The 24,143-nt window shown below is 44.7% G+C and overlaps 1 protein-coding gene across 3 annotated transcripts in view; it reads right to left on the bottom strand.

Moving 5' to 3' along the window:
• Positions 1-7,428: 7,428 nt before the first annotated feature.
• CUNH4orf19 (chromosome unknown C4orf19 homolog) overlaps positions 7,429-24,143 on the bottom strand; it is a 43,513-nt gene continuing 26,798 nt past the window's right edge. The window contains exons 1-3 of one of the 3 annotated variants that reach the window (XM_046446695.2): positions 14,218-14,767; positions 10,558-10,612; positions 7,429-9,141 (exon numbers count right to left, since the gene is read on the bottom strand). In XM_046446695.2, the coding sequence (XP_046302651.1) occupies positions 8,223-9,141; positions 10,558-10,589 (951 nt within the window). In that variant the 5' untranslated portion in view covers positions 10,590-10,612; positions 14,218-14,767 and the 3' untranslated portion in view covers positions 7,429-8,222. Of the gene's footprint in view, positions 9,142-10,557; positions 10,613-11,818; positions 11,866-14,217; positions 14,768-24,143 lie in introns of those variants that run through there. The other 2 variants (XM_046446567.2, XM_046446637.2) reach the window with 2 other exon arrangements.

Genomic DNA, 24,143 nt, shown 5'->3' with positions numbered 1-24,143 from the left:
GTTAGAGCCCCCCTGCCCCGATTTCTTGTTTCATGGTTGAAAGGGATCTCTGGGGTGATAGACTTGGTTTTTAATTCTTCAGCCTTTTGCATAACTCCTCTATTACAAGTGGGATGCAGAGTCACTGTCTGGCTCAACTCCTAGGGGAGCAGCGAGCAGTTGGAAATGTGGCAGATAACCTAATGTCAACCCGACAGTGCTAGGCTGGACCCTGGCCTCTGGCAGCTCTGGGCAAGTCTGCCAGGGGGACCTGCCCTGGGTCTTGTTCCTTCAAACCCATCTTGCTAGCTAGGCTTTCTGTGCCCCAAGGTGATGCAGTGACTAGGTGGGGGAGCTGGTCCCTCTGCTGGGGACTTGGAAGCAGGTGGACTTATTGCCTAGTGCTTGCCTGTGATGAAGGCACTTGGGGTCCCACTTCCAGTTCTTGTATCCTCTGACCCTTTTCTCTTGGTGGGCATGTTAGTATTATGCAAAGACAGCTTTCTTGGGGGAGCTCTGTCCCTGAGTTACATCCCCAATCCTTTTTGATTTTTTTTTATTTTGAGTCTCATTCAGTGGCTGACCTGGAACTTGCGATCCTTCTGTCTCACCTCCTGAATAGCTGGGATTAAAGGTGTGTACCACCTCACCCCGCTACAGATCCAACTTCTTTCCCCATCTTCCTGGGACCATTCTGCAAACCTGTTCTCAGATCTTTCCCAGAGGTCCCTAAAGGTAGCTACAAACACCTGCCTAGGAGGTGGCGTTGCCCATCCAGCTCAGCTAGTGTCAGGATCCCCTGCCACTCAGCCACTGTGTACAGAGCAGGTATCTTGCCCCCTCTGCTGGCCGAAGGCAACCAATTCAGGCGGTTGGCGTCTTGTGGCTATTACCTTTCAGGCCTCCTGAACAAAAAGTACCCATGAATTTTTGCTAAATGAATAAATAGACAAAAGTCTACCTTTAAAAGTGAAAGAATATCATTAGCTATTTTATGAGTAAAACACTAAATTTGAGTTTTTCCTTACTCCTTTCTGATCCTGCCAGCTTATTTATTTATTTATTTTTCTCATTAGAAGGTTCAGTTCCTTACTTTGGAGCTTGTGTTCCTGTGGCTGTTGCCTTGGATGCTGGCAGTGATGACTAAGTTCCATTTTGGAGGGAATTCCATAAATACCCTACTTCCTTCTTGGAAGTGTTGTAACTATTGGAAGCAGCTTGGTCTCAAGAGCATTAGTATGACCTTTCTTATTGAATTTGGACCCTGGATCTGCTGCTCACTACTGTGAGATATTGGGAAAATTACCTTATCTTTCTGAGCCTCAATTTCTTCCTCTGTAAAATGACCTGTATCAAGGGGTTTTAAGGGTTAGAAAAATGCTGTAGTCACAACACCTGTTGTAATCTCCAGCCAGTGCATTTTATGTTGCTATAACAAAATCCCTGAAGCTATGTTCTTTATAAGGAAAAGAGGCTCATTTTGGCCCATGGTTTTGGAAGATGAAAAAATCAAAGTATGGACCTTCACATTGGTGAAGTTCTCATGCTTGTTAAAACATGGCAGGTGGCATCATATGGCAGGTGTGTGGGCAAAAATGGTGGGCAAGCCCATACAGCAGGGGCAAAACACTAGAGTTTGCTTTATAACCGTCTGCTCTTGAGACAACTAAATGCAATTCCACAAGGTCCCACTCATTTCTGAGAGACCTAATCCAAGCTGAAGAGACATAACCCAGTCCTTCAAGAAATACTAACCCATTTATAGGGTGATGCCTGGGTGACTTAATTATTTATTTTAGCATGCATTTGGGTGGGGACAAACCATAGCCCTTGGTAATGGGCCTGTGTGTATCTGTCCCTCTGTAGCTAATCAAAGTAGACAGAGGGGCCCAGCACACACAGCTTTGTCTAAGAGTCTGTTTGGACTAGGACATTTCTTATTCTGAACTGAGCCACAGTTAGAATTGAAAGTCCTCAGGGGAGAGCCACAGAGTGAAGGAGGGCTCAGGTTTTGAAGAGAGAGACGTCCAGGGGCAGGGGCAGTCAACTGCCAAGCCTCCACCAGCCCCCCACTTGTACCTCTGGGAATGACACCCTCTCTTTTGGGAATCCCTCTTCCCTCTCCTAAAACTCACTGGGGTCCCCTGTTCCCCTGACTGCAGCTGAACATCCCCACGATGGGCTGGTGACTCAAAGGAGCCCCTCCCTGGAGTGTTGCACATTGCAGCTGGAGAAAGTGTCAGCTTGGGGCCCGGTGGGGACTAGCTGGAAAGGAAGGGAACGTGCAGAAGGAGGGAGGAGTCCTGCCTGCTTTCAGCCTGGTTCCCCTGTCCCTGAAGTACATTTCGTGGACGTTTCAAGGAGATTCCTCCTTCGTCTTACTTAGTTTGGGGTTCTATCCCTTGTGGCCAAAAAAGCAAATGAAAACGACTCGTGGTTAGTGCAGGTATTCACAGATTCCTGAGGAGTCACAGAGCCACGTGGGTTGTGCAGCCTGGCTTTCAACCCTACAGCCAAGACGGCCAGAGCTGCCTTGGCTCAGGTGCCCGGAGTTCTGGCCACATGGATTTCAGTTCTGGAATGTTCTTGCAAACCCTCTCCCCTCATCACCTCAGGGTTATCCCTTCCACCACCTTCCCTTGGTCTGGCCTAGCGCTTACGGTCACAGCTCCCAGTAAGAGCCAGATTTGGCCTTCCGATGCCTCGGCCACCTGTGACCTTGATCTCTTAGGACTCCAGTTTTCTAACCATAGAGTGAAGACAGTGCGTGCCTTCCAGGGTGGTTGGAACACGCCTGAGCCCGTGTGTCCCACACTGGGCACAGTTGATGCTCACTCATGGACACTGCATAGATCTGTCTATTGGCCTCAGAGCTGCCAAGTGCCAGAGTTGCCAAGTCAAGCCCTCCATAGTGAGATAGGACTTTGGTCAGTTGGTTCTAGATGTTCCTGCCACATTCACATTCTTAACCTTGACCATGGACCAGAAAGAGCCCGGTACAAGAGGCACACAGCACCCACCAAGCCTGAGGTTCTCCAGTGCTCTGTCCAGCCTTATGTGAAAGAATGAAATTTTTTCCCCCTAATGTTGAATGAACCCATATCTACAAGATAAGGGGGTGTGTTCTCTTTCTGTTTGCTGAAATTTTACCCTATCATGCTTCTGAGAAGATGGGCTTGTCAGTGAGTTTTAAAAGAACTAGATTTGTTTTTATGTCCAAGTTGATCCAGTTGAGAAATCTTAGGCAAAATACTCTTGGAGTGATAACATTATGACCCAAGGCAATATCTCTGAGTAAGCCATGCTAAATAAAAACCAAACCAGAGGCTGGGGCTGTGGCTCAGCAGTAGAGCACTCACCTAGCATGTGTGAGGCCCCGGGTTCAATCCTCAGATTGAGCTTTTTATATTCGACCACATAAAAATAAAAAGTAAACAAAGTAAAGGTATTGTAAAAAAAACGTTAAAAAAACAAGCACAATCATCCCATAATAATGAAAATAAAAACTTTAAGTGACCCATGTTGCATTTTTTTCTTTAGATGATAATTATTGATGTGGGTAGAAAAGGATTTATTTATCCACTTTAGAAATTACACTGGGCATGGTGGCCCACGCCTGTAATCTCAGCATCTTGGGAAGTGGAGGCAGGAAGATGGCAACTTCAAAGCCAGCCTCAGCAACTTAGTGAGGCTCTAAGCAACTTAGTCCTGTCTCTAAATAAAAAATAAGAAGGGCTGGGAATGAGGCTCAGTGGTTAAGTGACTCTGGATTCAATCCCTGGTACAAATAAATTAAAAAAAAAAGAAAGAAAGAAAAAGAAGTTAATATTGTTAGAAGAGGTCGGGAGAACTTTCGTGGGTAGCAATCAAGTTTCAGTTACTTCAAAGTGTGTTGAATGCTCCTCAGGAAAGTGGCCAATGACCTTAGCCAGGAATAGAGTCACATCTGACATTTACCATCTACCTCGAGCTGGATATATGCTAACCATTTAGTATGTCATGTAAGTCTCATGACAGTGCAGGGAGAGGTACAGCCATCATCTCCAATTTACAGGTGATGAAACCGAGGAACCAAGTTTCAAGATATGGTCAGGGTAGAGTATTTAAAAACAAATGAAGTTTTATCTAGAGAGAGAGAGAAAAAAAAAAAAAGGAAGAATTTCCCTATTTTCCATCATGTGTGCAAATAGGTGCCCTTTTGGTGAAAAAGTAAGTCTAAGTTCAAGACTGGAGGCCAGGTCCTGGTACAGTGACACAGGGCACACAGATGACCAAGCTAGGGACATCAGGATCTCTTTGCTCACATCTCATTCATTCTTCATAGGCCTGCTTAGAGGTACTGATGAAAGAGGTAGGAAGAGAACAGAGGCAGAGTGGGGTAGCAAGGGACAGGACATATAGCCAAGACGGATGAGCATGTGCTATGTGGCAACCTAAAATTCTCTTCATTCTTCAGGGGATCTGGTTTGTCAGTTATAACAATTTGCTACTGTCTGCCTCGGCAACCCAGGAAAGACATTGAATTTCATATTTATACGATAGTGCAATTTCTCCCAGTAAAAAGTTAAACCTAAGTCCTTTTTTTTTTTTTAGAGAGAGAGGGAGAGAGAGAAAGAGAGAGAGAGAGAGAGTTTCTTTAATATTTATTTTTTCGTTCTCAGCGGACACACATCTTTGTTTGTATGTGGTGCTGAGGATCGAACCCGGGCTGCACACATGCCAGGCAAGCGCGCTACTGCTTGAGCCACATCCCCAGCCCAACATAAGTTCTTAACTCAAGGAACCTACATGTCCTATATCAGTAAAATAATCTTAATTCAACACTGAGATTTAACTTGGTAAATTTGGTGATGCTGTAACTGGCTAAGGATGGTGGACTATGGTGATGCATGGGTCACACTTGCTGCGTCACTGTCAGGTGCATCAGTGCTTCCAAATTGTCCAGGAGTTTGTAAAGGGTCACGTCTTCAACACCACTTTTCTGAGAAGTGTCTCCATGCTGCAAAAGAAGACACTACACACTACACACTACACAGGGAGGATGCTCAGCCAGCTGTGAGGCCACCTGGGAGATGAAGCCAGTCTGGAATTCCTTCCAGTGTAAACATCTGACCTTCCTTGGATGTTCTTTGGGGAAGCCTGAATATTGGGGTAAAGATAAAAAGGGTCAGGATTGCCTTGGGGCAGGGGGAGGTTGAAATTTTAAGCCATCTGTTAACTCTTTGAAGTATTGCAAAATGCTATTTTCATATACGTATAATTTATCTATTATATATAATCATAAAACACAAATATATATATATATATATATATATATATATATATATATATATGTATAATTTTATGTTTTAAGATATATAAAATTTGAGAGAGCTGTCAGTTATGGGGAGCTCTGCAGCAGGTCTGATATAAGATTCTATGCATTTGTAGTGCAGAAGTGTGTTTCTGGAAAAGGCAAGGCTTAGTGGCTAATACCTTCCTTTTCCTTTCCTTGTCTGAATTTTGGAGGTGTGAGGAAACTGGCTAAGGATGGTGCATCTGTTTTGGAGGTGCTAGAGGGGAGTGGGAATGGTGGCAGCTGTCCAGTCCTTACTTCCCTGAATCATAGGCTAAAGTCCCTTCCGCGCCACAGTCAATGTGAACACAATCTTCCAGCTTTTGCCAACCAGCTCTCTCCCAGGCTTTTGGGTTTTGAGGATCTGCTGTGGCAGAGACTAAGTTGGCCACCTCAAAACTCAACATCCACTCTCCCCCTTTTTGGTACAAAATAAACATCCCGTGTTTATTTGAGAAAGCCAAGTACACAACTGGGCTGATGACTTTCCTCTTTTGCAGTTAGATGTGGCCAAGTGACCAGATGTTGACCAATGAAGTAAAAGTGGAAGGGTTGAATTATACTTTGGGGAGGTTCTTAATAGAAAGAGAGTGTGATCTTTGATCCCTTTATTCTTTCCTGTATGGAAAGCAAATGTAATGACTTGGAGCCATAGCCGCCATTTTGGACAATGAAGAAACCATGAGCATGGACCAATTTGAATCATGGAGAGGCAGGTCATTTGCAGAGCTTATTTGGAGGTTCTAGCAGGGGAGTGCAGCTATTTGTATACCCTTGATAGAAGAATGGTCCTCCTCTATCTATTGGGGAAGTTCGTCCTCTTTGGCTGAGCCCACATCTTTGGGAGGGACACACATGGAGTGGTGAGGGTGGAAGGGGACACCCGCCTGGCCAGCCAGATCAGCTGAATGTTACCCTGGTGATCAATGGAGTGACATCTGTCACAGCCAGATTGCCCTCACATTTTGGACCGAAAAGAAGCCAAGTTGCTGGAAGGAACATGGATCACCGATGCACAGGATGCTCCACCAGCCTGGACTGCTAGCCCCAGAATTTTTTTTTTAGAAACCTCTGCTTTTAGAAGCCATTTATCCCATGCAGCTGAACATAATTCCAACTGATGAACTTGGGAAAGAGTTGAAATCATGTACACTCTGAAATATTAAACATTTGGTGTAATAAATCCAGCAGCATACACCTTCAACGCAATTCACAAGGTCGATAGTTTACCCGTTAAGGGTTCTGAGAGGCCTCATATGTGGAGGTGGCTTGTCATTGCAACTCCAAACAACCCAGATATGGCCGCTCGCTAGGCATTGGTAAGCGTGTCATCCTTAAAGGTGCTGGAAGGCTCAGAAATTGTGTTTTATGGTGAGTAATTACTAAAATAAAGCAGTGATGTTATAAATCCTTCATAGTATTAGAGTTTTCAGTTGTGAGGATATAAAAGATTTTTAAAAGAATTTACTTTTAGCTAATAAGATATCATTTTTTGAGTGCCTACTGTGTGCCGGGCACTATACTAAACACTTGCCTAATCTTTTTTTTTAGTTGTCAATGGACCTTTATTTTATTTATTTATTTATATGTGGTGCTGAGAATTGAACCCAGTGCCTCACACATGCTAGGCAAGCGCTCTACCATTGAGACAGAACCCCAGCCCGACTTGCCCAATAATTTTTACAATACATATTATTATTATATTTTCCATTAACAGACGGGCAAAGAGAAAAGAGTTTAGTGGCAGGGCCCATGTTACAAAAGACCAAACCAAAACATATTCTAGGTTAATATTTTTCTAGATAGTTTTGACCATCCTTAACCTCTCTAAATTCTCCAAGGCACAGTGTCAGAATGCTGTTCTTGTTCTTATAAATCAGAAGGCTGAAACCTAGAGTGCACTTGCTCATTTTAAGGTCATATCACGCAGGTCATCAGAGTATCCAGAGTTTGAACTTGAGGAACGGAGAGCCAAATCCAGGCACTATAAATCAACTTGGTCTCTTCCTTGACTGTAACTTTACAGTCAAGTTGAAAGAGATAGTCACTCAGTGATACTCAGTCTGGGAAAGTTAGACCCTCCTTTGAGTCAAGACAGAGAGACACGCATGATGTCTATTTTATTCAGAATCAGTTTAATGGCATAAAAATATTCCTTACATGGCTTTGCTGTTCCAAAACTCATAAACTTAAAACACAAATATGACAAAATTTAAGAATTATTTTGGCCATCTTCCCCAATCCCAAAGGAGATTAAAAAGTAATAATGTAAAAAAGTTAAGGTCCAAGGTGTGTTAAGATGACGGCTGATGCCTACCCACGTGTTTGCTGGTTGGCTCAGCTCACCTGAGAGCTGCCGAGCTTAACTCACCATCCAACAAGGGGTCAGTTATTAGTTCCCTGGGTGTTTGTCCCTGAAGTTAAGCCATGCTCTGGGGACACCGTAGGCACTTTAAGCAGATAGCTACCTTTTCTGGGTGGGGTACAATGTTTGGCAATCGAAAGTAGGGTCAAGAATCTGCAGTTGGACAGAATGCTCCATGCTTGTGTGCCTTTGTTGGCATTTCAGAGCATCCTCATGGACATCTGTGCCAGATGTTCTGGAGACCATGGAGGTCTAGCAAACAGCTATTTAATATCTGCATTTGTTGTGGATGTGGATACAGAAGCCCACTCTGATTTTTATTTTAGTGTCCTCAATGATAGCTTATTTACACAGAGTGATGCTCCAAATATTTTGCAGGTGGCATGGCACAATGCTGACCCCTGGAACAGGTGCTGGATGTGAACACCTGGCCAGCTGTACCCGGGTGTGCTGGCAGAAGGATCAGCTGCACGTCCAAGGAGCAAATGCATCTCCACTTGCTCAGCATGACACTAGCTTTCTTGCCTGCACCATTTCCCTCCTCTAATCTGCCTCATCCAAGTCTTCTCCTGCAGTAGCAGCTTCTAATGCTGCGAGGGCTTCTGCCACTGCCGCATCCTCGTCCACCACCTCCCCATCCCTGTTTCCATCAGAACTATCCGTTTCCTCCTGTTCAATTCTGGAATTGACCACAGGTGTGATAGGACCCTCCTCTTTAAAGTAGACGCTTAGAACTTCCGTGGTCACCGCCTCATTTAATGAGTCCCAGCTTCTCCTCCTGGGGAAGGGCATGTTCAAACCGTGCTCGCCCACCCTGGGAAGAATTCCCGCCAGAGGCTCATCCTCCTTGGGGTTCTTGAAAAGATAATCCTTTTCTTCATGATCCACATTGTGTACAGCTGTGCCCCACAGCTGAGGGTAATCCGGGGTTGGTATCTGGAGGTCGTGACCTTGTACTTCCAAGGCAAAACTTTCCACCTTAGAAGGAACTTCAAAGTCCCCACTTTGGACGACTTGGGTCTTTTCCAAGGCTGGCAGCACACAGTCCTGTTTCCTGGTGTCCCCTCCTTCAAGGAAGGGTTGAGTGGGGTGCACACTGTCTGTAGGACTGGCCCTGGAGCCCTTGTCCCTCTGGTGGGACCTGGGGTTCCTGGTGGGCTGCAGAGCTGCAGTGGGGCCCATGCCATTGACTGCACTGCCAGGCTTCTCCTCCCAGCGTCCACCTCCTGCATCCTCCTGCGGGAGCGGCTCTTGGTGAGGCCAGCAGGGCTCTTGGGGACCTGCTCTCTGGCCTCTACCCTCCGACCTCTTGAAGCCCTCACTTGCAAGGACATTTTTATGCACCAGGATCTCGCTGCTCTGATTGCTTTTGAATTTCTCAGGGTCATCTTCATCCAACTTGCAGCTGCTGACTTCATTGATGTAGCCCGGGGAGGCCACTGGAACAGGATCGAAGAGATAGCTGGGGGCGAAAAGAGCGGAATCAGTCAGTTTGTACCCTAACGGAGGAGTGGGGCGTGAACTAGTTCTTGTGATTATACTTTTAACCCCAGATAAGTGGGTGTAACTCTAATAGATATAGTTGGTATAAAAATTATGCTACCCTTAGTAGGAAAGTTTAACCAGAGTTCCCGAAGGAGGCGAGTGATAGACTACAAAGTGATTTGTGAAATTTTAAAATAAAAAAGTAGATACAACAGGGGCTGGGGTTGTAGCTCAGTGGTAGAGCGCTCGCCTCGCACGTGTGAGGCACTGGGTTTGATTCTCAGCACCACGTAAAAATAAATAAAATAAGTAAAGATATTGTGTCCATTTAAAAAAAAATCTTTAAAAAAAAAAGTAGATACAACAAATGTCCACAAATCGAAAATAAGGGGTTAAGTATCTTATTGATGGTTTATCTCCCTGATGGGATTTTATGTAGTCATTAAAATGATAAGTATGAAGATTATAGTGGCATTAAAAAAAAACAAACTTTGTTCCTCAGGGTCTACTGGGGGAGTGGTTCCAGGACCCCCCTGGATACCAAAATCCTTGGATGCTCTTCTCTCATATAAAATGGTATTGTATTTGCATCTGGCCTACATTTGCATGTGGCCTCCCTTTTACTTCAAATCACCTCAAGATTACTTATTATTCCTAACACAACATAAATGCTATGCAGATAGTTTTGACTAGACTTTTTAGGAAGTAACAAGAAAAAAGTCTGCACAGTTCAGTATAGATGTCATTTTTTTCTGAATATTTTTGATGAGTGGTTGGTTGACTCCGGGGGCATAGAAGCCAGGAATGTGGAGGACTGACTGGACTTTTAATAAATATTTTTTAAAAACTCCAAACATCCAATAATGACAGAGGAGTCAAATTTATATGTGTTTGGAATTGAGCAAAAGCAGTGTTATTTGTTAAGGAAGCAAGATCTTCATTTAATTTGTTCCCCCTGACAGTTAATATTACATAAAAATTTATGAAATTTATTATGAACAAAATTATAGGTACCTTGTGGGTCTGGGGGATTCATTTTTAATGATGCTGTTTCAGGTATCCTCTGAAACTCAAGCTTTCTTTTATTAACATTCTCTCATGTCAGTTGAGCCCAAACCAAATTTAAGTCTCAGAGAATGATGATGTTCCCAGCATGTTTTGAGCAGTGAGCAAGAAAAGCTTAAAAATTTAGGCCACATTTCCTCTAAGTATCACCCAAACAGGGCCTTACACGTGAGGCATTGGCAATGTCGATCATGCCCCAAGGCACTGAATACATGCATGTTCTTTATTTTTATTATTTTTGAATTGATGTTATATACATGGTTTTTGAAAGCAGCTTCATGATGATCAAAAATCCCTCCATTTAGAAGAAGTCTTTGTTCAACTTTACCTTTGTATCATTTTACAGCACCTGCACCCCATCTGGATTATTTTTTTGTTACCATCTGGAAAAGAAAGTGTAGAAGGGAGAGAACATTATGAACGAGATATGAGTAGGAGTAAGTTTGTTTGTCCTTCTTAGATGCTCAAAATTTAAAAAGCTGAAAATTGTGGCAAAATGATAACACATTGATGAGGGAAGGCGCTGGTTCCTCAGAGTAACTCCATGTCTTTGAAATCACCCATTCAAAGTTCCCAGACGGTGCTAACACTTGCCTCTGTGCCTGACCCTTTCCTAACACTATGAGTTGTTCATTCCATCCCCACTTTACAGATGAGGGACATGTGCATGGAACAATGCCACAGAGAGAAGGGACCTGTGTCTTTGTCTAGTACAGTGCCTTTTATGGAGGACACAAGAATCTTACTGAGGTAAAGGCCACTGTGCAGAAACAGGAGGCAGAAGAGGTTTTGAGAGGGCTCCTTGCCAGAGGTCAGTTCCTCTAGCATGAAAGGGTGCTGTAGTAGTTTGGATCTTTTTTTTTTTGGGGGGGGGTGTAGTCTAGGATTGAACTCATGGGCACTTGACCACTGAGCCACATCCCCATCCCTATTTTGTATTTTATTTAGAGTCAGGGTCTCACTGAGATGCTGAGTGCCTGGCTTTTGCTGAGGCTGGCTTTGAACTTGTTATCCTCTTGCCTCAGCCTCCTGAGCTGCTGGGATGACAGGCAGGCACCACCATGCCTGGCTAGTAGTTTGGATCTTAAATGGCTCCCAGAGGCCCATATGTGAAGCTTTGTTCTCCAGCCTGTGGCACTATTGGTGATGGAAGCTTTAGATGGGTCCTAGAGGGAAGAAGTCAGGTCACTGTAGAGTTAGTTGGGTCCCTGGATCCTCCTCCTCCACTCTTGCTTTCTGTCCTGTGAGGTGAACAGTCCTCCTCCACAGCTCATTGATGACATCCCAGCTGGGATTCATGACTCTATTCTTTCTCAGGTCATAGACATTCCCTCTGGGGGCTTCCTGGTAAAACTGGACTTGTTGCCCACCGGCCCACTGTCCCTAGCTCCTTCCCAAACTGGATTCACTCCATCCTTTCCCTCTGAACCAAATCTTCTCTTCATGTAAAACTGGCCATTTTGGTCTGCTCCGAAAACCCTAAAAATCAGTGTTCAAGGATCTCTAAGTTATTCTTCGTTTCCAATATCTACAGCCTTCGGACAGCACCACCCACAGCCCCAGGCCCTTGTCTTTAAAGATACACTCACTAGGAAGAGGGCTCATTTGTGGGCTGGTGCTGCCTCGCTGGTCTTTCTCCTCCCCTTTTCAGTTGTGGATGGATTCCTGAGGATGCTACAGCACAAATCTTTGCATCAAAAGACATGTTGTGTTTTTTTTAATTTTAATTTTTAAGAAGCATAGATTGGTTGGTTGGTCACAGGGAACTAGATTACTGCACTGAAAAATTAAATCCATAAACACCATCCTGTAGTAGGGTGAAAACCGTCTCCCTGAAAGATATCCTCATCCCCATTCCTGGAGTATGGGAATGTTACCTTTCATGGCAAAAAAAAAAAAAAAAAAAAGTCTTTGCTGATGTGCTGAAGTGATAAATCTTGAGATGTGGAAACTTGCTCAGTGAGCTGGGTGGACTCAAAAGACAATTACAAATGCTTTTGAGAGGAAGGTAGGGATTTGGTCACAGAGACAAGGAACAAATTCACCCTGGAACCTCAGAAAGAGTGTGGCCCTTGATTTCAGCCCAGTGATACCAATTTCAAGACTTCTGGCTGCTCTAGTACTGTGAGTTCATTCCAGCATGAGGATGAACTTCTGTTGCTTTTAACCCTCTCATCTTTTAGTAACTTTTCAAGTATCCAGAAAACGACCACATACCCAAGTCAGTGTGATCTTGAGCACAGAATCCCTTGCGGAAGTCTTCTTGGGAAGGCTAACAAATCTATAAAAGATTTCACTGGGCCACCTACCCTCCATTTCTTGTCACTCTGATTGTCCTTCATTTTTCTTCCCAGCATGTCCAATGCTACTACTGGACATTTTGTTTAGATGTGATTCTGATCCATCTTTTCAGGAGGAAATTAGCTCAATGAGGGAAGTGCTTTCTCATGCCCAATCCCTTAGCACTTAGGATAGCATCTCACATTCTGGGGACAGTTAGTAAAATACTTTGGGGTTTCTAATAGATGTGGCTTAAAATGGAGAGCAAGACTTGTAAGCATTTTGTTTCTCTATGACCAATGGAGACATTTTCAGTTTGTGCCAACCATGTCACTCAGGAGTTATGAGGGCAAGCTCTGGAGAAAGAAAACCTGGTTCCCAGCCCAGCTTTGCCCCCTACTCACTGTGTACCTTTGGGCCTCAGTCACTTCATCCCCCACAGTGTTGTTGGGGGATACATAAGTTCGTAGTCAGAATAAGCAAAGACAGGAATATTACCTAGCCTTGTATGGATACAGCATATTCAGCAATTTTAAAAACATGCAAGCCTTGCCCCCATGGAAGATGTGACTCAGCTGCTGTGACATATGCATACAAGCTACAGCATCAACACTGCCAAGTAGCTTTGCTTCTGGAATGAGGGCCACGTGATACATATCTATCAACTGTGACGCCAATTGAAAGACATGAACCTCAAGTGTGAAGATGGTTGTGGTTGCAGAGAGAGAGAAAAATCACCGGGGAGCTGAGCTAGGAATATATGTGTACAACCTTGCACTTTTCCAGAGCACTCCCAATTAAATTACCCATTTTCAAAGCCTGAGGTTGTGTTCCCAGCTGCAGCACCCCCCCCCCCCCCCCCCCCGCCCCTCAGGTCCCTATTTCCTGCTAGTAATTCACAGCTCACCTGGATAAAGAGGACAGATTAAAGAGTAACACTTGCATCTCTTTCCCTCCCCCGACTCCTCCCCTTCTCTACTCCTGCCCTGGAGCTCCACAACCAACTCTGAATTCCCAACCCTTTCCAAGTACCTTTGTTTGTCTTGGACCTAATTAATTAATTATTATTATTTTTTTTAAAGGCAGGAGGATAGCTAGTAAAGAAAAGTTCAAAGAAAAGGAAAGAGGGGACTTAGATAATCATGTGACTGACGCAATCATAAAATATTAATCATAAAATATCAATCATAAAATATTAATAGTAGTGGGTTCAAAAGCTGTACCTGGGGAAGAAAGGAAGGAGGGAGGGAGGGCAGGAGAGGAGAAGGGAGGGCAGGAGAGGAGGAGGGAGGGCAGGAGAGGAGGGGAGAGGGCAGTGCATCTTGAACCACATCTGGCTCACCTCCCCTTCCCAGCTCCCTAGAGGCTGAGCAAGATGGACCTGGGAACTAGAGAGACCCAGGTTAGAAAGCCTGTTCCCTACTTTCTGCTGCTGGGGCCGAGGCCATAGAGCAACTTGCACCAAAATATGCTGCTAGGACTAGCCTAATTCAAAACCCACCTCTTCCCTGCTTCTTATCATTACCTATGGCTTTCAGGCTCCCTCCTACCTTGGAAAACCACAAGGTCTGTATTGCTTTTCGAAGCCATGCAATCCCAAGCTGTTCAGAAAGTTTTCCTCCTTTCAGGGTCAGTTTCAGTCTGGTTTCTCCCCGACACCCCCCCTGAAGGGCATACCACATGGGCTTCCTGCAGACCTGCTCCATACCTGCGGGCCATGCTTCTGTGCCTTTGCAGCTCGGTGGGGACAGCCTCTTCCTGGTTCCAGTTTCTGCCCTCTCTCACCACCCTGTATTTTCCTTCCCCAGAGACATTCCTTCTCTCCACAGGCTTTAACGTCCAAGGTTGTGTGACCAGCTGGTGAGCAGGGTGGGGACTAATGTATTCACACCTGGCCCCAGCATGCTCGTATCTACAATCATTCTTCCTTATACGATGTGTCAAATCAAATTCAATTCATTTCCCCTTTCATAGGTCACTCCTACATCCACATCTTCCTTTTAGCAAGAAGTTTTTCCTACTTCCAGATGCAATGAGGAATATACTCCTCATCCTACCTGAGAACACGGTGGTGGCAAAAATACCCACTCCTTTGAAGTAAGCTTGAGCCCCAAAGGACCCGTTTGTGAGCTTCCTACTCTGCTCTCCTTTTAGCAACGGCTAGCCTAAAGTTAAGATCGGAGTCGTTGGGTGCCCTTATTGCTAAGCAGAATCAAAATTTGCTTTCTCTTTGGGAAAGCAACAGGGAAGCAAAGGGCAAATCCTTCGCAATCATCGCTTGGTTTACACAGGGGAAAAACAAACACCATTAGGGTGACTGTGTCTGTGGGCTGCTGGCGCCCGCCTGCTCCTGGAGTGCAGGGTCGGGGTGTGACTCTTTCCTGAGTATTTGGCTGAAATGAAATAGTCCTGTGTTTGAAGATGGCCATGCTAATTCACATCAGTTACTTATGGAGCCTCCTGGTAGGAAAATCCTGTTTTGCAATGGGGACATTGGAGGGGGGCGGGGAGACCAGGGAGAACCAGGAATTTTCTAACCAGGCAGAGGAATTGCCTGAGTATTCATCAGGAAGTCAAGGAATATAGAAAAAGGCTCAACCCACCCGGAAAGAGCTGCTTTTAAATAGTGATCTTGAAGAATGACAGGGTCAAGGTAAAAAGATCCGAGAGTCAGCTCATGGGCTTCTACTGGCCATGTCCGGAACCATTAGAGCATCAAAATCAATACTACTAATATAAAGGACTACAGCCCGTTGAATGATTCACAAGGGCACTGAGATAAGTAGAAATGGGGGGAGGGAAAGCTTTACAAGTAGAAAGTCAGCCAACAAACATACAAGGAAGAAAGGACTAGAACAACTGCCATTCGATGATCATTATCGTAATAACTGATGAAAGTGAGAACCATGGATGAACGCGGGGACCAGTGGGTGAAAGTTTGAGGAGAACAGGATGTTCAGTCTCAAAGGATCTCCCTGCCCATGCTCAAGGCTGCAATGGTATCTCTACCATGGATCGAGACAACTGTCAGTACTCTGCTTAGTGCTCCTTAACAAAGTCATGTTGGCTGAGCGCGGACCTCAGTGGTAGAGCTCTTTCCTACCATGTGTGAGGCCCTGGGTTCCATCCTTGGTACTGCCAAAGGGAAAAAGAAAGTGTAGCCTTATGAAAAAATAAAGAGAATTACAGGAGATATGATAACTGAATAAATACACAATCTTCTTGCTAAAAGTTCACTATTAGCACAAGTGGGAGAAGTGTGAATAAAGTCTGCAGATCAGGTAACAGTACCATATCAGCTAATTTCCTGATTTTGACCATTGTATTAAGGCTATATCAAAGAATGTTCTTGTTTTTAGGAAAAAAAACAGTGAGGTATCTAGTGGCAAAGGATCATAATATCTATAACTCATTAAAAGGATCCAGAAAAAAAAAAAGCACGTATGTGTGTGTTAAGAGAGAGTGTGTAGACAGAAGAATAAAACAAAAGAGGTAAATGTTTATATTTAGGAGCTCGGCATGGAGGGTGCATGGGATTTTTTATATTTTTTTCTTGAAGCTTTTCAGTTTGAAATCATGTCAAAATAGAAAGTTAAAAGGTAAACAAACACACACGCACGTGCGTACACACACATCTAATAGTCTAAGAGCAGTTCTTATTCTGTTTGTTTGTCCCTGGGCTAGGATTCCTCCAAGAAGTCACTGATATTAAAATATTCTGTATAAAGAAGGCCGTGGAGCAAGGGCTTGGGAAAGAGTCCATCAAAAGCCCACTGATCTTTTGCAGTCCACACAGGTGTCGTCCTGTGACTGTACAGAGGCCCCTGGCTCAACATAAGGTCCCAGGCCCTGGATCTCTGGAGGCACATAAAGAATATTGCACCCATCCACCACTTTATCTCAGAGAGGCACTCTGTTATGGATTAGATATGAGGTGTCCCCAGAAGCAATGAAAACATTTTCAGAGGTGAGATGATTAGATTAGGAGTTGTGGCCTGATCAGTGGATTAATCCACCAAAACGGATTAACTGGGTGGGGAGCAAAGGTGGGTAGGGTGTGGCTGGAGGAGATAGGGCACTGCGGGCGGGACTCTGGTGTTTATATTTTGTTCCTGGTGAGTAGAGCTCCCTCTGCCTCCTTGTTGCCTGTCCTGAGCTGCCTTCCTCCCCTGTGCCCTTCCAGGTGTGTTGCCTCAACTCGGGCTCCGAGCAATGGAGTTGGCCATCCAGGGACTGGGACCTCTGAAACTGTGAGCCCCAATAAACTTCTTCTCCCCTACACTGTCTTTTGGTCACAGTGCTGAAAATGCTGACAAAAACAGACTCACACTCCAGTGCTTTGGTGTGTGTCAGCTGTTTGCCTTCCTAAGGCACACAAGCTCCTGTAGGCAATGTCCCTCCCAGTCAGAGCCTGGCTCCCAGGAGCTCTTTATCCTCATCAGTCAAATGAAGAGAAATCATGACTGGTGAGTGACAGCTGGGAATGAACCGGGGATGCATGCCAGATTTTATAACTTACTCCATCACAGGGTCTATTCCTTTCCATGATCCAATCTCACGCGACCCAATGGTTCAAAACTATAAGCCAAATGCACGAGTTAAGAGGGATCAGAGAGGCTGTGGTTCCCCCTTCCCAGCTTGGGAAACAGCTAACACGCTGTGGCACAATTCCTAGGGTTATGGACAGTCTGCTTCAAGGGTTCTGTTAAATGAGACTTTAGAGCAGCTGCCGGGGAGTCATTCAACTTTAAGTTACAGGAGCATTTGCAAGGGAGGTATAATAAAACGGAACATTCAATTTGGACTCCATCTTGAAAAATCAACTTGCTAATGTTTAGAAAACATAATCCAGGATTTCCCCGAACTTGGCCAGCAGGCAAAGTCGACAAATATTTAGTCAGTCACTACTGAATTCAAGCTCCTGACATAAGAAGAATGAATGAAAATAAGCAGCAGGTGCTAGGAGCTCTCTTTATAGAAGAAATTACTCTGCCTGCCCATCTTCATAGATGGTTCTGAATCTATAGGTGAGAGGGGACTAGAAAACAAACTCTCCTCTACCCACTCTGTTTCCTTCCTTTCTGGGCAGGTTTTGACAACTTACTGGGATAAATTTCTCTGGTGTGTTTACTTTTCTGCTAAAGGGGAGGAGCCTTTGTTATTCTGGGGGAACTTGAAAGATCATCCAAAGACTTTTATTATTAGCACCATTAAATAATCCATCTTATATATTCTCAACTGTTGATGTGTCATTGTATTAGTGTCACCTAGATTTGGGAATATTTTTTTTAAGGAGATGTATTCATAGGTACCCCCAAGAGGGGTTTCCTGTTCAAATAGGTTTGGGAATAGCAGAGAGTAAATACAAATGCATTCCCAGTTAGGAAAAAGAACAATTTCATTTTGTTTAACCCAATATTTCTTAAAATTACTTGAGCACAGAAACTTTTTCCTAATAAACTTATTAGCAACCAATGGAATATATGTTTTGTGGACTACTTTGGGAAAAACCATGATCAAGATGATAGTTCTTATCGTCAGAGTAGTTTTATAACCCAAACTAATGGAATGATGTGGTGTTTGGGCAAACAGCCAGGCCAAGTCCAAGCCCAGGTGTCAGAAGACCAATCCTAGTCACAACCCATCACCAATGGCATGGATGCAGGAAAATTGTTCAATCTCTTGATCCCTCAGTTTCTTTATCTGCAAAATGGGTTGATGATATCAAAAAATCTCTTTCCAACCTAACAATCTAAATGGCAAAGTGGGAAAGGAGAACTACTGCTCATTCTTTGACTAGATTTACATATCATTTCAGTGAATCCCGGGGTCGGCACTGAAGAAAGAATCAGTACTGCCCTTTCACAGGTGGGGATTCTGCTCAGTGGTTGTAAACTTGTTCATGAAAACACTGCTGAGGTCTCTTGGGTTCCAAGTCCACACTCACCCTAAGCCATGACCCTGACCCAACGGAACAAGCTCTCCTTTGTCCTCCCCGTGGAGTCCATTCTCTGCCACATTCCTTCAGGGGTGCAGCTCTTTGGTACAAGTCTCTTTAGTGTTTTTGCCAGGAGGAACCCCGAGACAAGGCCAGGTGTGTTTAACAGCAAAGTCCCTGGGAGGGAAAAGGGTCTCAGAGTGGATGGGTGCCATCTGCTGGAGCCCTATCCCTGCGAGCAATGGGCTGGGAGAGGTGCTGGCTACTGGGGGCGAGGGCTCCCAGTGCATTCCAGAGCTGGACCTGTGGGACACTGGCATTTTAATAGGAAACCGTGTAAAGTGTTTTCAAAAGTCAAAGGAAAATTTCTGAGGGTGTCACACCTGGGTTGACATGGGCGTTTCTTGGTGAAAGGCTTCCTGAACCTGCTGGGAAGGAGCCATTTAGAGGCCTAACCCTAACCTTAACCCTAACCCTAACCCTAAGCTTGTGCCCCAGAAGTTTTTGCAAAAGGGAACTGGTTTCTCTAGACTCACGCTCAGAATTTTATAGGTGTAATTTCATCTATTAACCACAAGATGGCAGTATATAGTGCTTATTTTAATCTAATTTCAAGGAAGAAACTTGGTACTGGGAAGGCCTTAGAATGAATTATGGCATAAATAGCATGGGTACTTTGCCACAAGTTATGTGGTAAATATTTTGGATAGTTGCTGTCACCTTTAAGTCCTGGTGGCTGTGGCTGTTCTATCTGGCAGAGCCTTCTGCAGTGTGGGCAGCTGGGGGGTGGGAGTTATTCTGTAGACTGGGTAGACTCTGCCGGGGGCAAAAGGGTCTAATAGCTCTACACAGGCTTCGCCTCTTTTCACATGATGGCTGCTCATCAAACCTCCGGATAGGAGATCTGGGTTGTTCCCTGCCACCTGTGCATGTGGACGATCATTCTGTGGAAACGGCTGAGAGAGGAAGGAGCCTGTGGGGTGTCCAGTCCAGCTCCTCCCCAGGTTAGATGTGACTCCTCTGGCCCTGTCCACGAGGCTGTGCCTCTCCTGTGGCTGACCCTGTGTTTCTCCCAGGCCCTGTGGGCAACCCACAAGGAGAGTTGAGCTCAGAGCCCCATCTTCTGGATGAAGGTGTGCGACCATAAACTGGGAGGCAAAGAGAATCATAAAAGAAACATGGCCCAATGTGAAGGGTTTGGGGGAAGAAGCCTAATATTAGTAACTAAATTCAGAATGCTGTGTGTGAAAAGGGAAAATGAAACAGAAGCTAAACAGAAATGTCTGGTTCTGCTAGTAGCTTGTGATCAGCCTTCTGGACACTTGCCAAGCTGCCAGGTCCTCTTGTGCCCCGTGGGGACTATATTAGGGAAAGGTCTGAGAAGCTCTGCCCCTATTCCTGGGAATAGACTCCTTCCTGGAGCAGATGAGATGCAACTCATTACTGAACAAAGGCCGTGTGTGTCGTGTGTGGAAGGAGCATCCTGGTAGACACACAGAAGTACAGTGCACCCTGGGTCATAAGGAATCCACCTGGGTCTGAGAATTTGCATTTCTGACAAGCTCCCAGGTGAGGCTGAAGCTGCTGGCTGAGCACTTTGAAGGCCACTCTTCACTGCTTTAAGGAAATAAGGGCAGCTTGGCCCCTGCTTTCCTGTGTTACTGGTTGGTTTAGGTGAGTTCTGTTTCAAGGCGGAAGTTTTACACCCTAAGAATCCAGTGGTGGGGTGAGTCCCTGGCAAACAGAGGTCACCTACCATTAGTGTTGAATCTTTTTGGTGACAGATGAAATGGTCTGAATCAAGTTGTCCAACAGGACCATTTGGTTAGAACACCATTTTGGTCAGAAGCTAATACATGTAGCCAGTCCCATCCTCAACTGGTACAAGTTTACAATCATCTTAACTGTCTAAAAAAATTTTGTGCCTTTTTCAGATGTTGCTTTATAACATTTCCTAGTTGATGTTTAGCCTATTATCTTTTTTATAGGAGTATAATAGGGAAAAGCTGTTATCTTCTGGATCTGGGTGGGTCTCACCCATGGAAGATGCTGGTAAGAACTAGAGGGTTAGGGGAAGACAGGTCTTCCTCCCTTCTTCTCTCTCTGCCTTGGAAAGTATCCTGTCCATCTCAGCAGTGACTATCTCCTAGCTCTGGATTCTGTCTCTCACCATAGGGTGCTGTCTGAGTCAGTTTTCTGTTGAAAACAGAATGGGTAATTTATAAAGGGAACAAAATTATCCCACAGTTCTGGGGGGCTGGAAAGTACATGATCTGATGAGGGTCTCTTGCCATTTTACAGCATAGCAGAAGGTACATTGTGCATGTGTAAGAGAGGAAATAGGGGGTCCACAGGTGAGTGAAGGCAAGAGGGGACAGGAGGGAGATGGAACCCAATTCTGTGATAATTATGTAATCCATCGGAGGACATAACCTGACCCATCGGCCCCACCTCTCAGCACTGTTGCTTTGGAAATTCAACATGAATTTGGGAGGGGACAGACATTCAAACCATCACGGGTGGAAATGGTTCCCTGCTCCATCATCTCATTTGCTTTCTTAGCTCTTCCAATACCTGCATAACCAAATGACTCTCTGAGATTCGATTCCCTGTGTTTGGAAGGAGGGGAGCTCTTCCCAGCTGGATCTCACCTAATGCAGGTGTCATCCTGGACAAAGGCATAGGCATTCCTGCTGAGAGGACTCTGAGAAAACTGGTGTCATGTGACATACATGTTGTGCTTGCTGCAGACTAGGGCAGGTCACAGTGAGGTGGGGTAGGGGGACACCAAGTGTGGCCGCGGAAGGGCTTTAGACCCTCAGTCATCTCCATCAAGTTCTCTTTGCTTTCCCATCTAAAATCAGCCTGCTTGCTATGCAGGGTTACTTCAGCAGGAGGCCCATAGCTTCTCTTCCTAGCCCCGGACCCCACATTTAGTAAATGATATTCTAAAATTGCCACTGGAGACAGAGTAAGGAGCTTCACACCATCTTCAGTACTCTCATGAAAATATTCGTTATCATCAATGGTTGTGAGTGATGGTTAATAACTAAGTTCAGACATTTGTTAAGTCAGCTACAATGTGGAAAGTGCTCCCTATTATTAGCACAGTTTGTTGGGCCATATTATCGCATACCCCATTAGCAATACAGGGACAGGAATTTGATTTTTAATAGGTGCTAAAGGCTTCAATGAGTTTCCCACTTGTCAGCTTAAGAAAAATATCTAAAACTCTTGGAGTTGGTAATCAAGACATCCCAGTGTGCTTATCAATGTGCTTCTGATATACAATTGTCCCTTGGTATCCATGGGGGACCCATTCCAAGATTCCTCATTACCCCCAAATCCTCTTATGTTCAAGTCCCTTATACAAAATGGTGTAGTATTTGTATATAACCTACTTATCTCCTCCCTTATACTGTAAGTCATCTCTAAATTACTTGTAATACCTAATGCAATGAAAAGCTATGTAAGTAGTCGTTTCACTGTATTGTTTAAGGAGTAATGACAAGAAAAACCAGTTTGCACAAGTTCAGTACAGATGCAACCATCAAAAGCTTAATTATATAGTACATGATAACAACAGTGCAAAATTTTCCCCAAATACTTGCCATTGGTGACTGGTAGGATCCATAGATGTGGAACCCATAGAAATGGAGGCCAAGTGTGTATGTTGAAAAGTCATCGAATTGTCATAGCTAGCTCTGAAGAGAGAATGGCTGAGACCACAGAGAGAGCTCAAGGAGTCACCCACACAACCTCACAGACAGTCACGGATTTTTATTAATGATGTATAAGTAGATGTTTCCCCCAATTCTGCTGCTTGGAGAGAACCATCTTCATGGAAGATCAATATAAAAGTCATTGAAACTATGATGTTCAGAGAGAATCACCACAGCACCAAGGTGCAGACAGAGCTGGAGATGGGGACAGGGTGTGTCCTTAGGCCTGGCTTTGTTTCTGAGAATCTAGAGAAGTACACACTGGAGAATTCCCAGGTACTACAAACATAGTCTACTTGAGAAGATGACTTTGAATCTTTGGAATGAAGACAATGTTTTTCGACTAACAAGGCAGTTCTGTGTCTTTTTCCTGTGGGATTCAGGGGCCCCTCTTCTGTGATGCTCTTGCCTGCCACTGTGATGGCATCATCTGACAAAACTCATCTCAACGTGGCCTGTTAGCTGATTTGCCTGGCTCTGGTCGAAGTCACAAGATGAGCTTTGCATCACCTGTTTTTAGTAGGGTATCTGCTTAAACACGTCAGAGACGCCTTGGCATCATGTTTTCTATGGCTGAATTACCAGAAGGACTGGTCAAAGAACATGAAATTATTTAGGAAGTTGTGGTGTAATAGGAAATATATTTAGCCCTTGTCCCCTAGCTCTTGTCGCAGAGCTGCTAAGCCCTTTGAATATCCTGAGTCAAAGGGGTATCTCTGACAACCCCTAACACTTTGATCACACTTGAGTTTATACTAATGAAGTGTTTTTGGGTGAGGCCCTTGGATAGCCTCAGAATGGGACCAGACACCAGAAAGAGCAAGTACTTACAGGGTTGGAACTTGTACTTCCATTCACCAACTCTGTGAAGTGTGCATTTTGTTTTTTGGGGGCTGGAGATTGAGCTGTGTAAAAAATCCTGGATAGTCAGATTCCATGGACTTCCAGATTGGTAAACTGCACCCATGTATGGGAAGGTGGTGCACCCCAAGTCCATGGGACAGTGGGGTTTTTTTTGGACCTTGCCCTATATCTCATCTGCTGTTCGTGTGTATCCTTTAATACCCTTTGCAACACACCAGCCAAGGTAAGCAAAGAATTTATCTGCCATTCTAGCAAATTATGGAACCTGAGGTGGGGTGTCTTGGTGTCCAGAGGAGCTATAGGAGTTCAGGGGTCCACAAGTGAACTGGCATCTGCAGTGGGGACAGTTTTGTGGGCCTGAGCCCTTAACTGTGGCATCTGATGCTAACCAAATCCGGGCAGGCAGAATTGGAATTGAATTCCATTGTAGGACACTTAGTTGGTGTCCAGGGGTGGAGAACAGCTTGATGTGCATTTCCTAACCCCCACCCTCTGCTGTCAGAAGTGATGCTCTGTGTGAATACAGAGAGAAGATACTATTTTTTGGTTTTGTGTTTTCTTTTTCCCCCTCAGTGGGATTTAGAAGAAGTGGAGGAAGAATTTAAGAAATTCAGTACATAGAGGTAACCTAGTACTGTCCCCTACTCAAGGCAGTGGGCTCTGGAGAGGCCTGTGAGAAAGAGACCTTGGGAAAGACACATAACATCTTTCCATTTCAGTTCTGCCAACCATTAGATGGGGGAAATAGTAACACCCCACCTCTTAGGGTTCTTACAAGGTTCACATGATATGAACATGACAGGTCTGGCAAAGTGTGTTTTTGGCGGACACAATATCTTTGTATGTGGTGCTGAGGATCGAACCCAGGCCGCATGCATGCCAGGCGAGTGTGCTACCGCTTGAGCCACATCCCCAGCCCATTTTTTTAAAATTTTTTAATTGATTTTTGTAGTACTGGGGATTTAACTCAGGGGCACTCTACCATGGGAGCCATGCACCCAGCCCTTTCCTTATTTTATTTATTTATTTAATTTTGAGACAGGGTCTTTCCAAGCCTTCAAGCTGCTCTATTGGAAATGGTAGAAGCCTAGAAGAATCCTGAAGCACTTG

This window comes from Marmota monax, unplaced genomic scaffold (assembly GCF_021218885.2).
Source record: "Marmota monax isolate L192 unplaced genomic scaffold, Marmota_monax_Labrador192_F-V1.1 WCK01_AAM20220418_F8-fsc00025, whole genome shotgun sequence".
Lineage (NCBI taxonomy): Eukaryota > Metazoa > Chordata > Mammalia > Rodentia > Sciuridae > Marmota > Marmota monax.
This window is presented reverse-complemented; position numbering and strand designations above follow the sequence as displayed.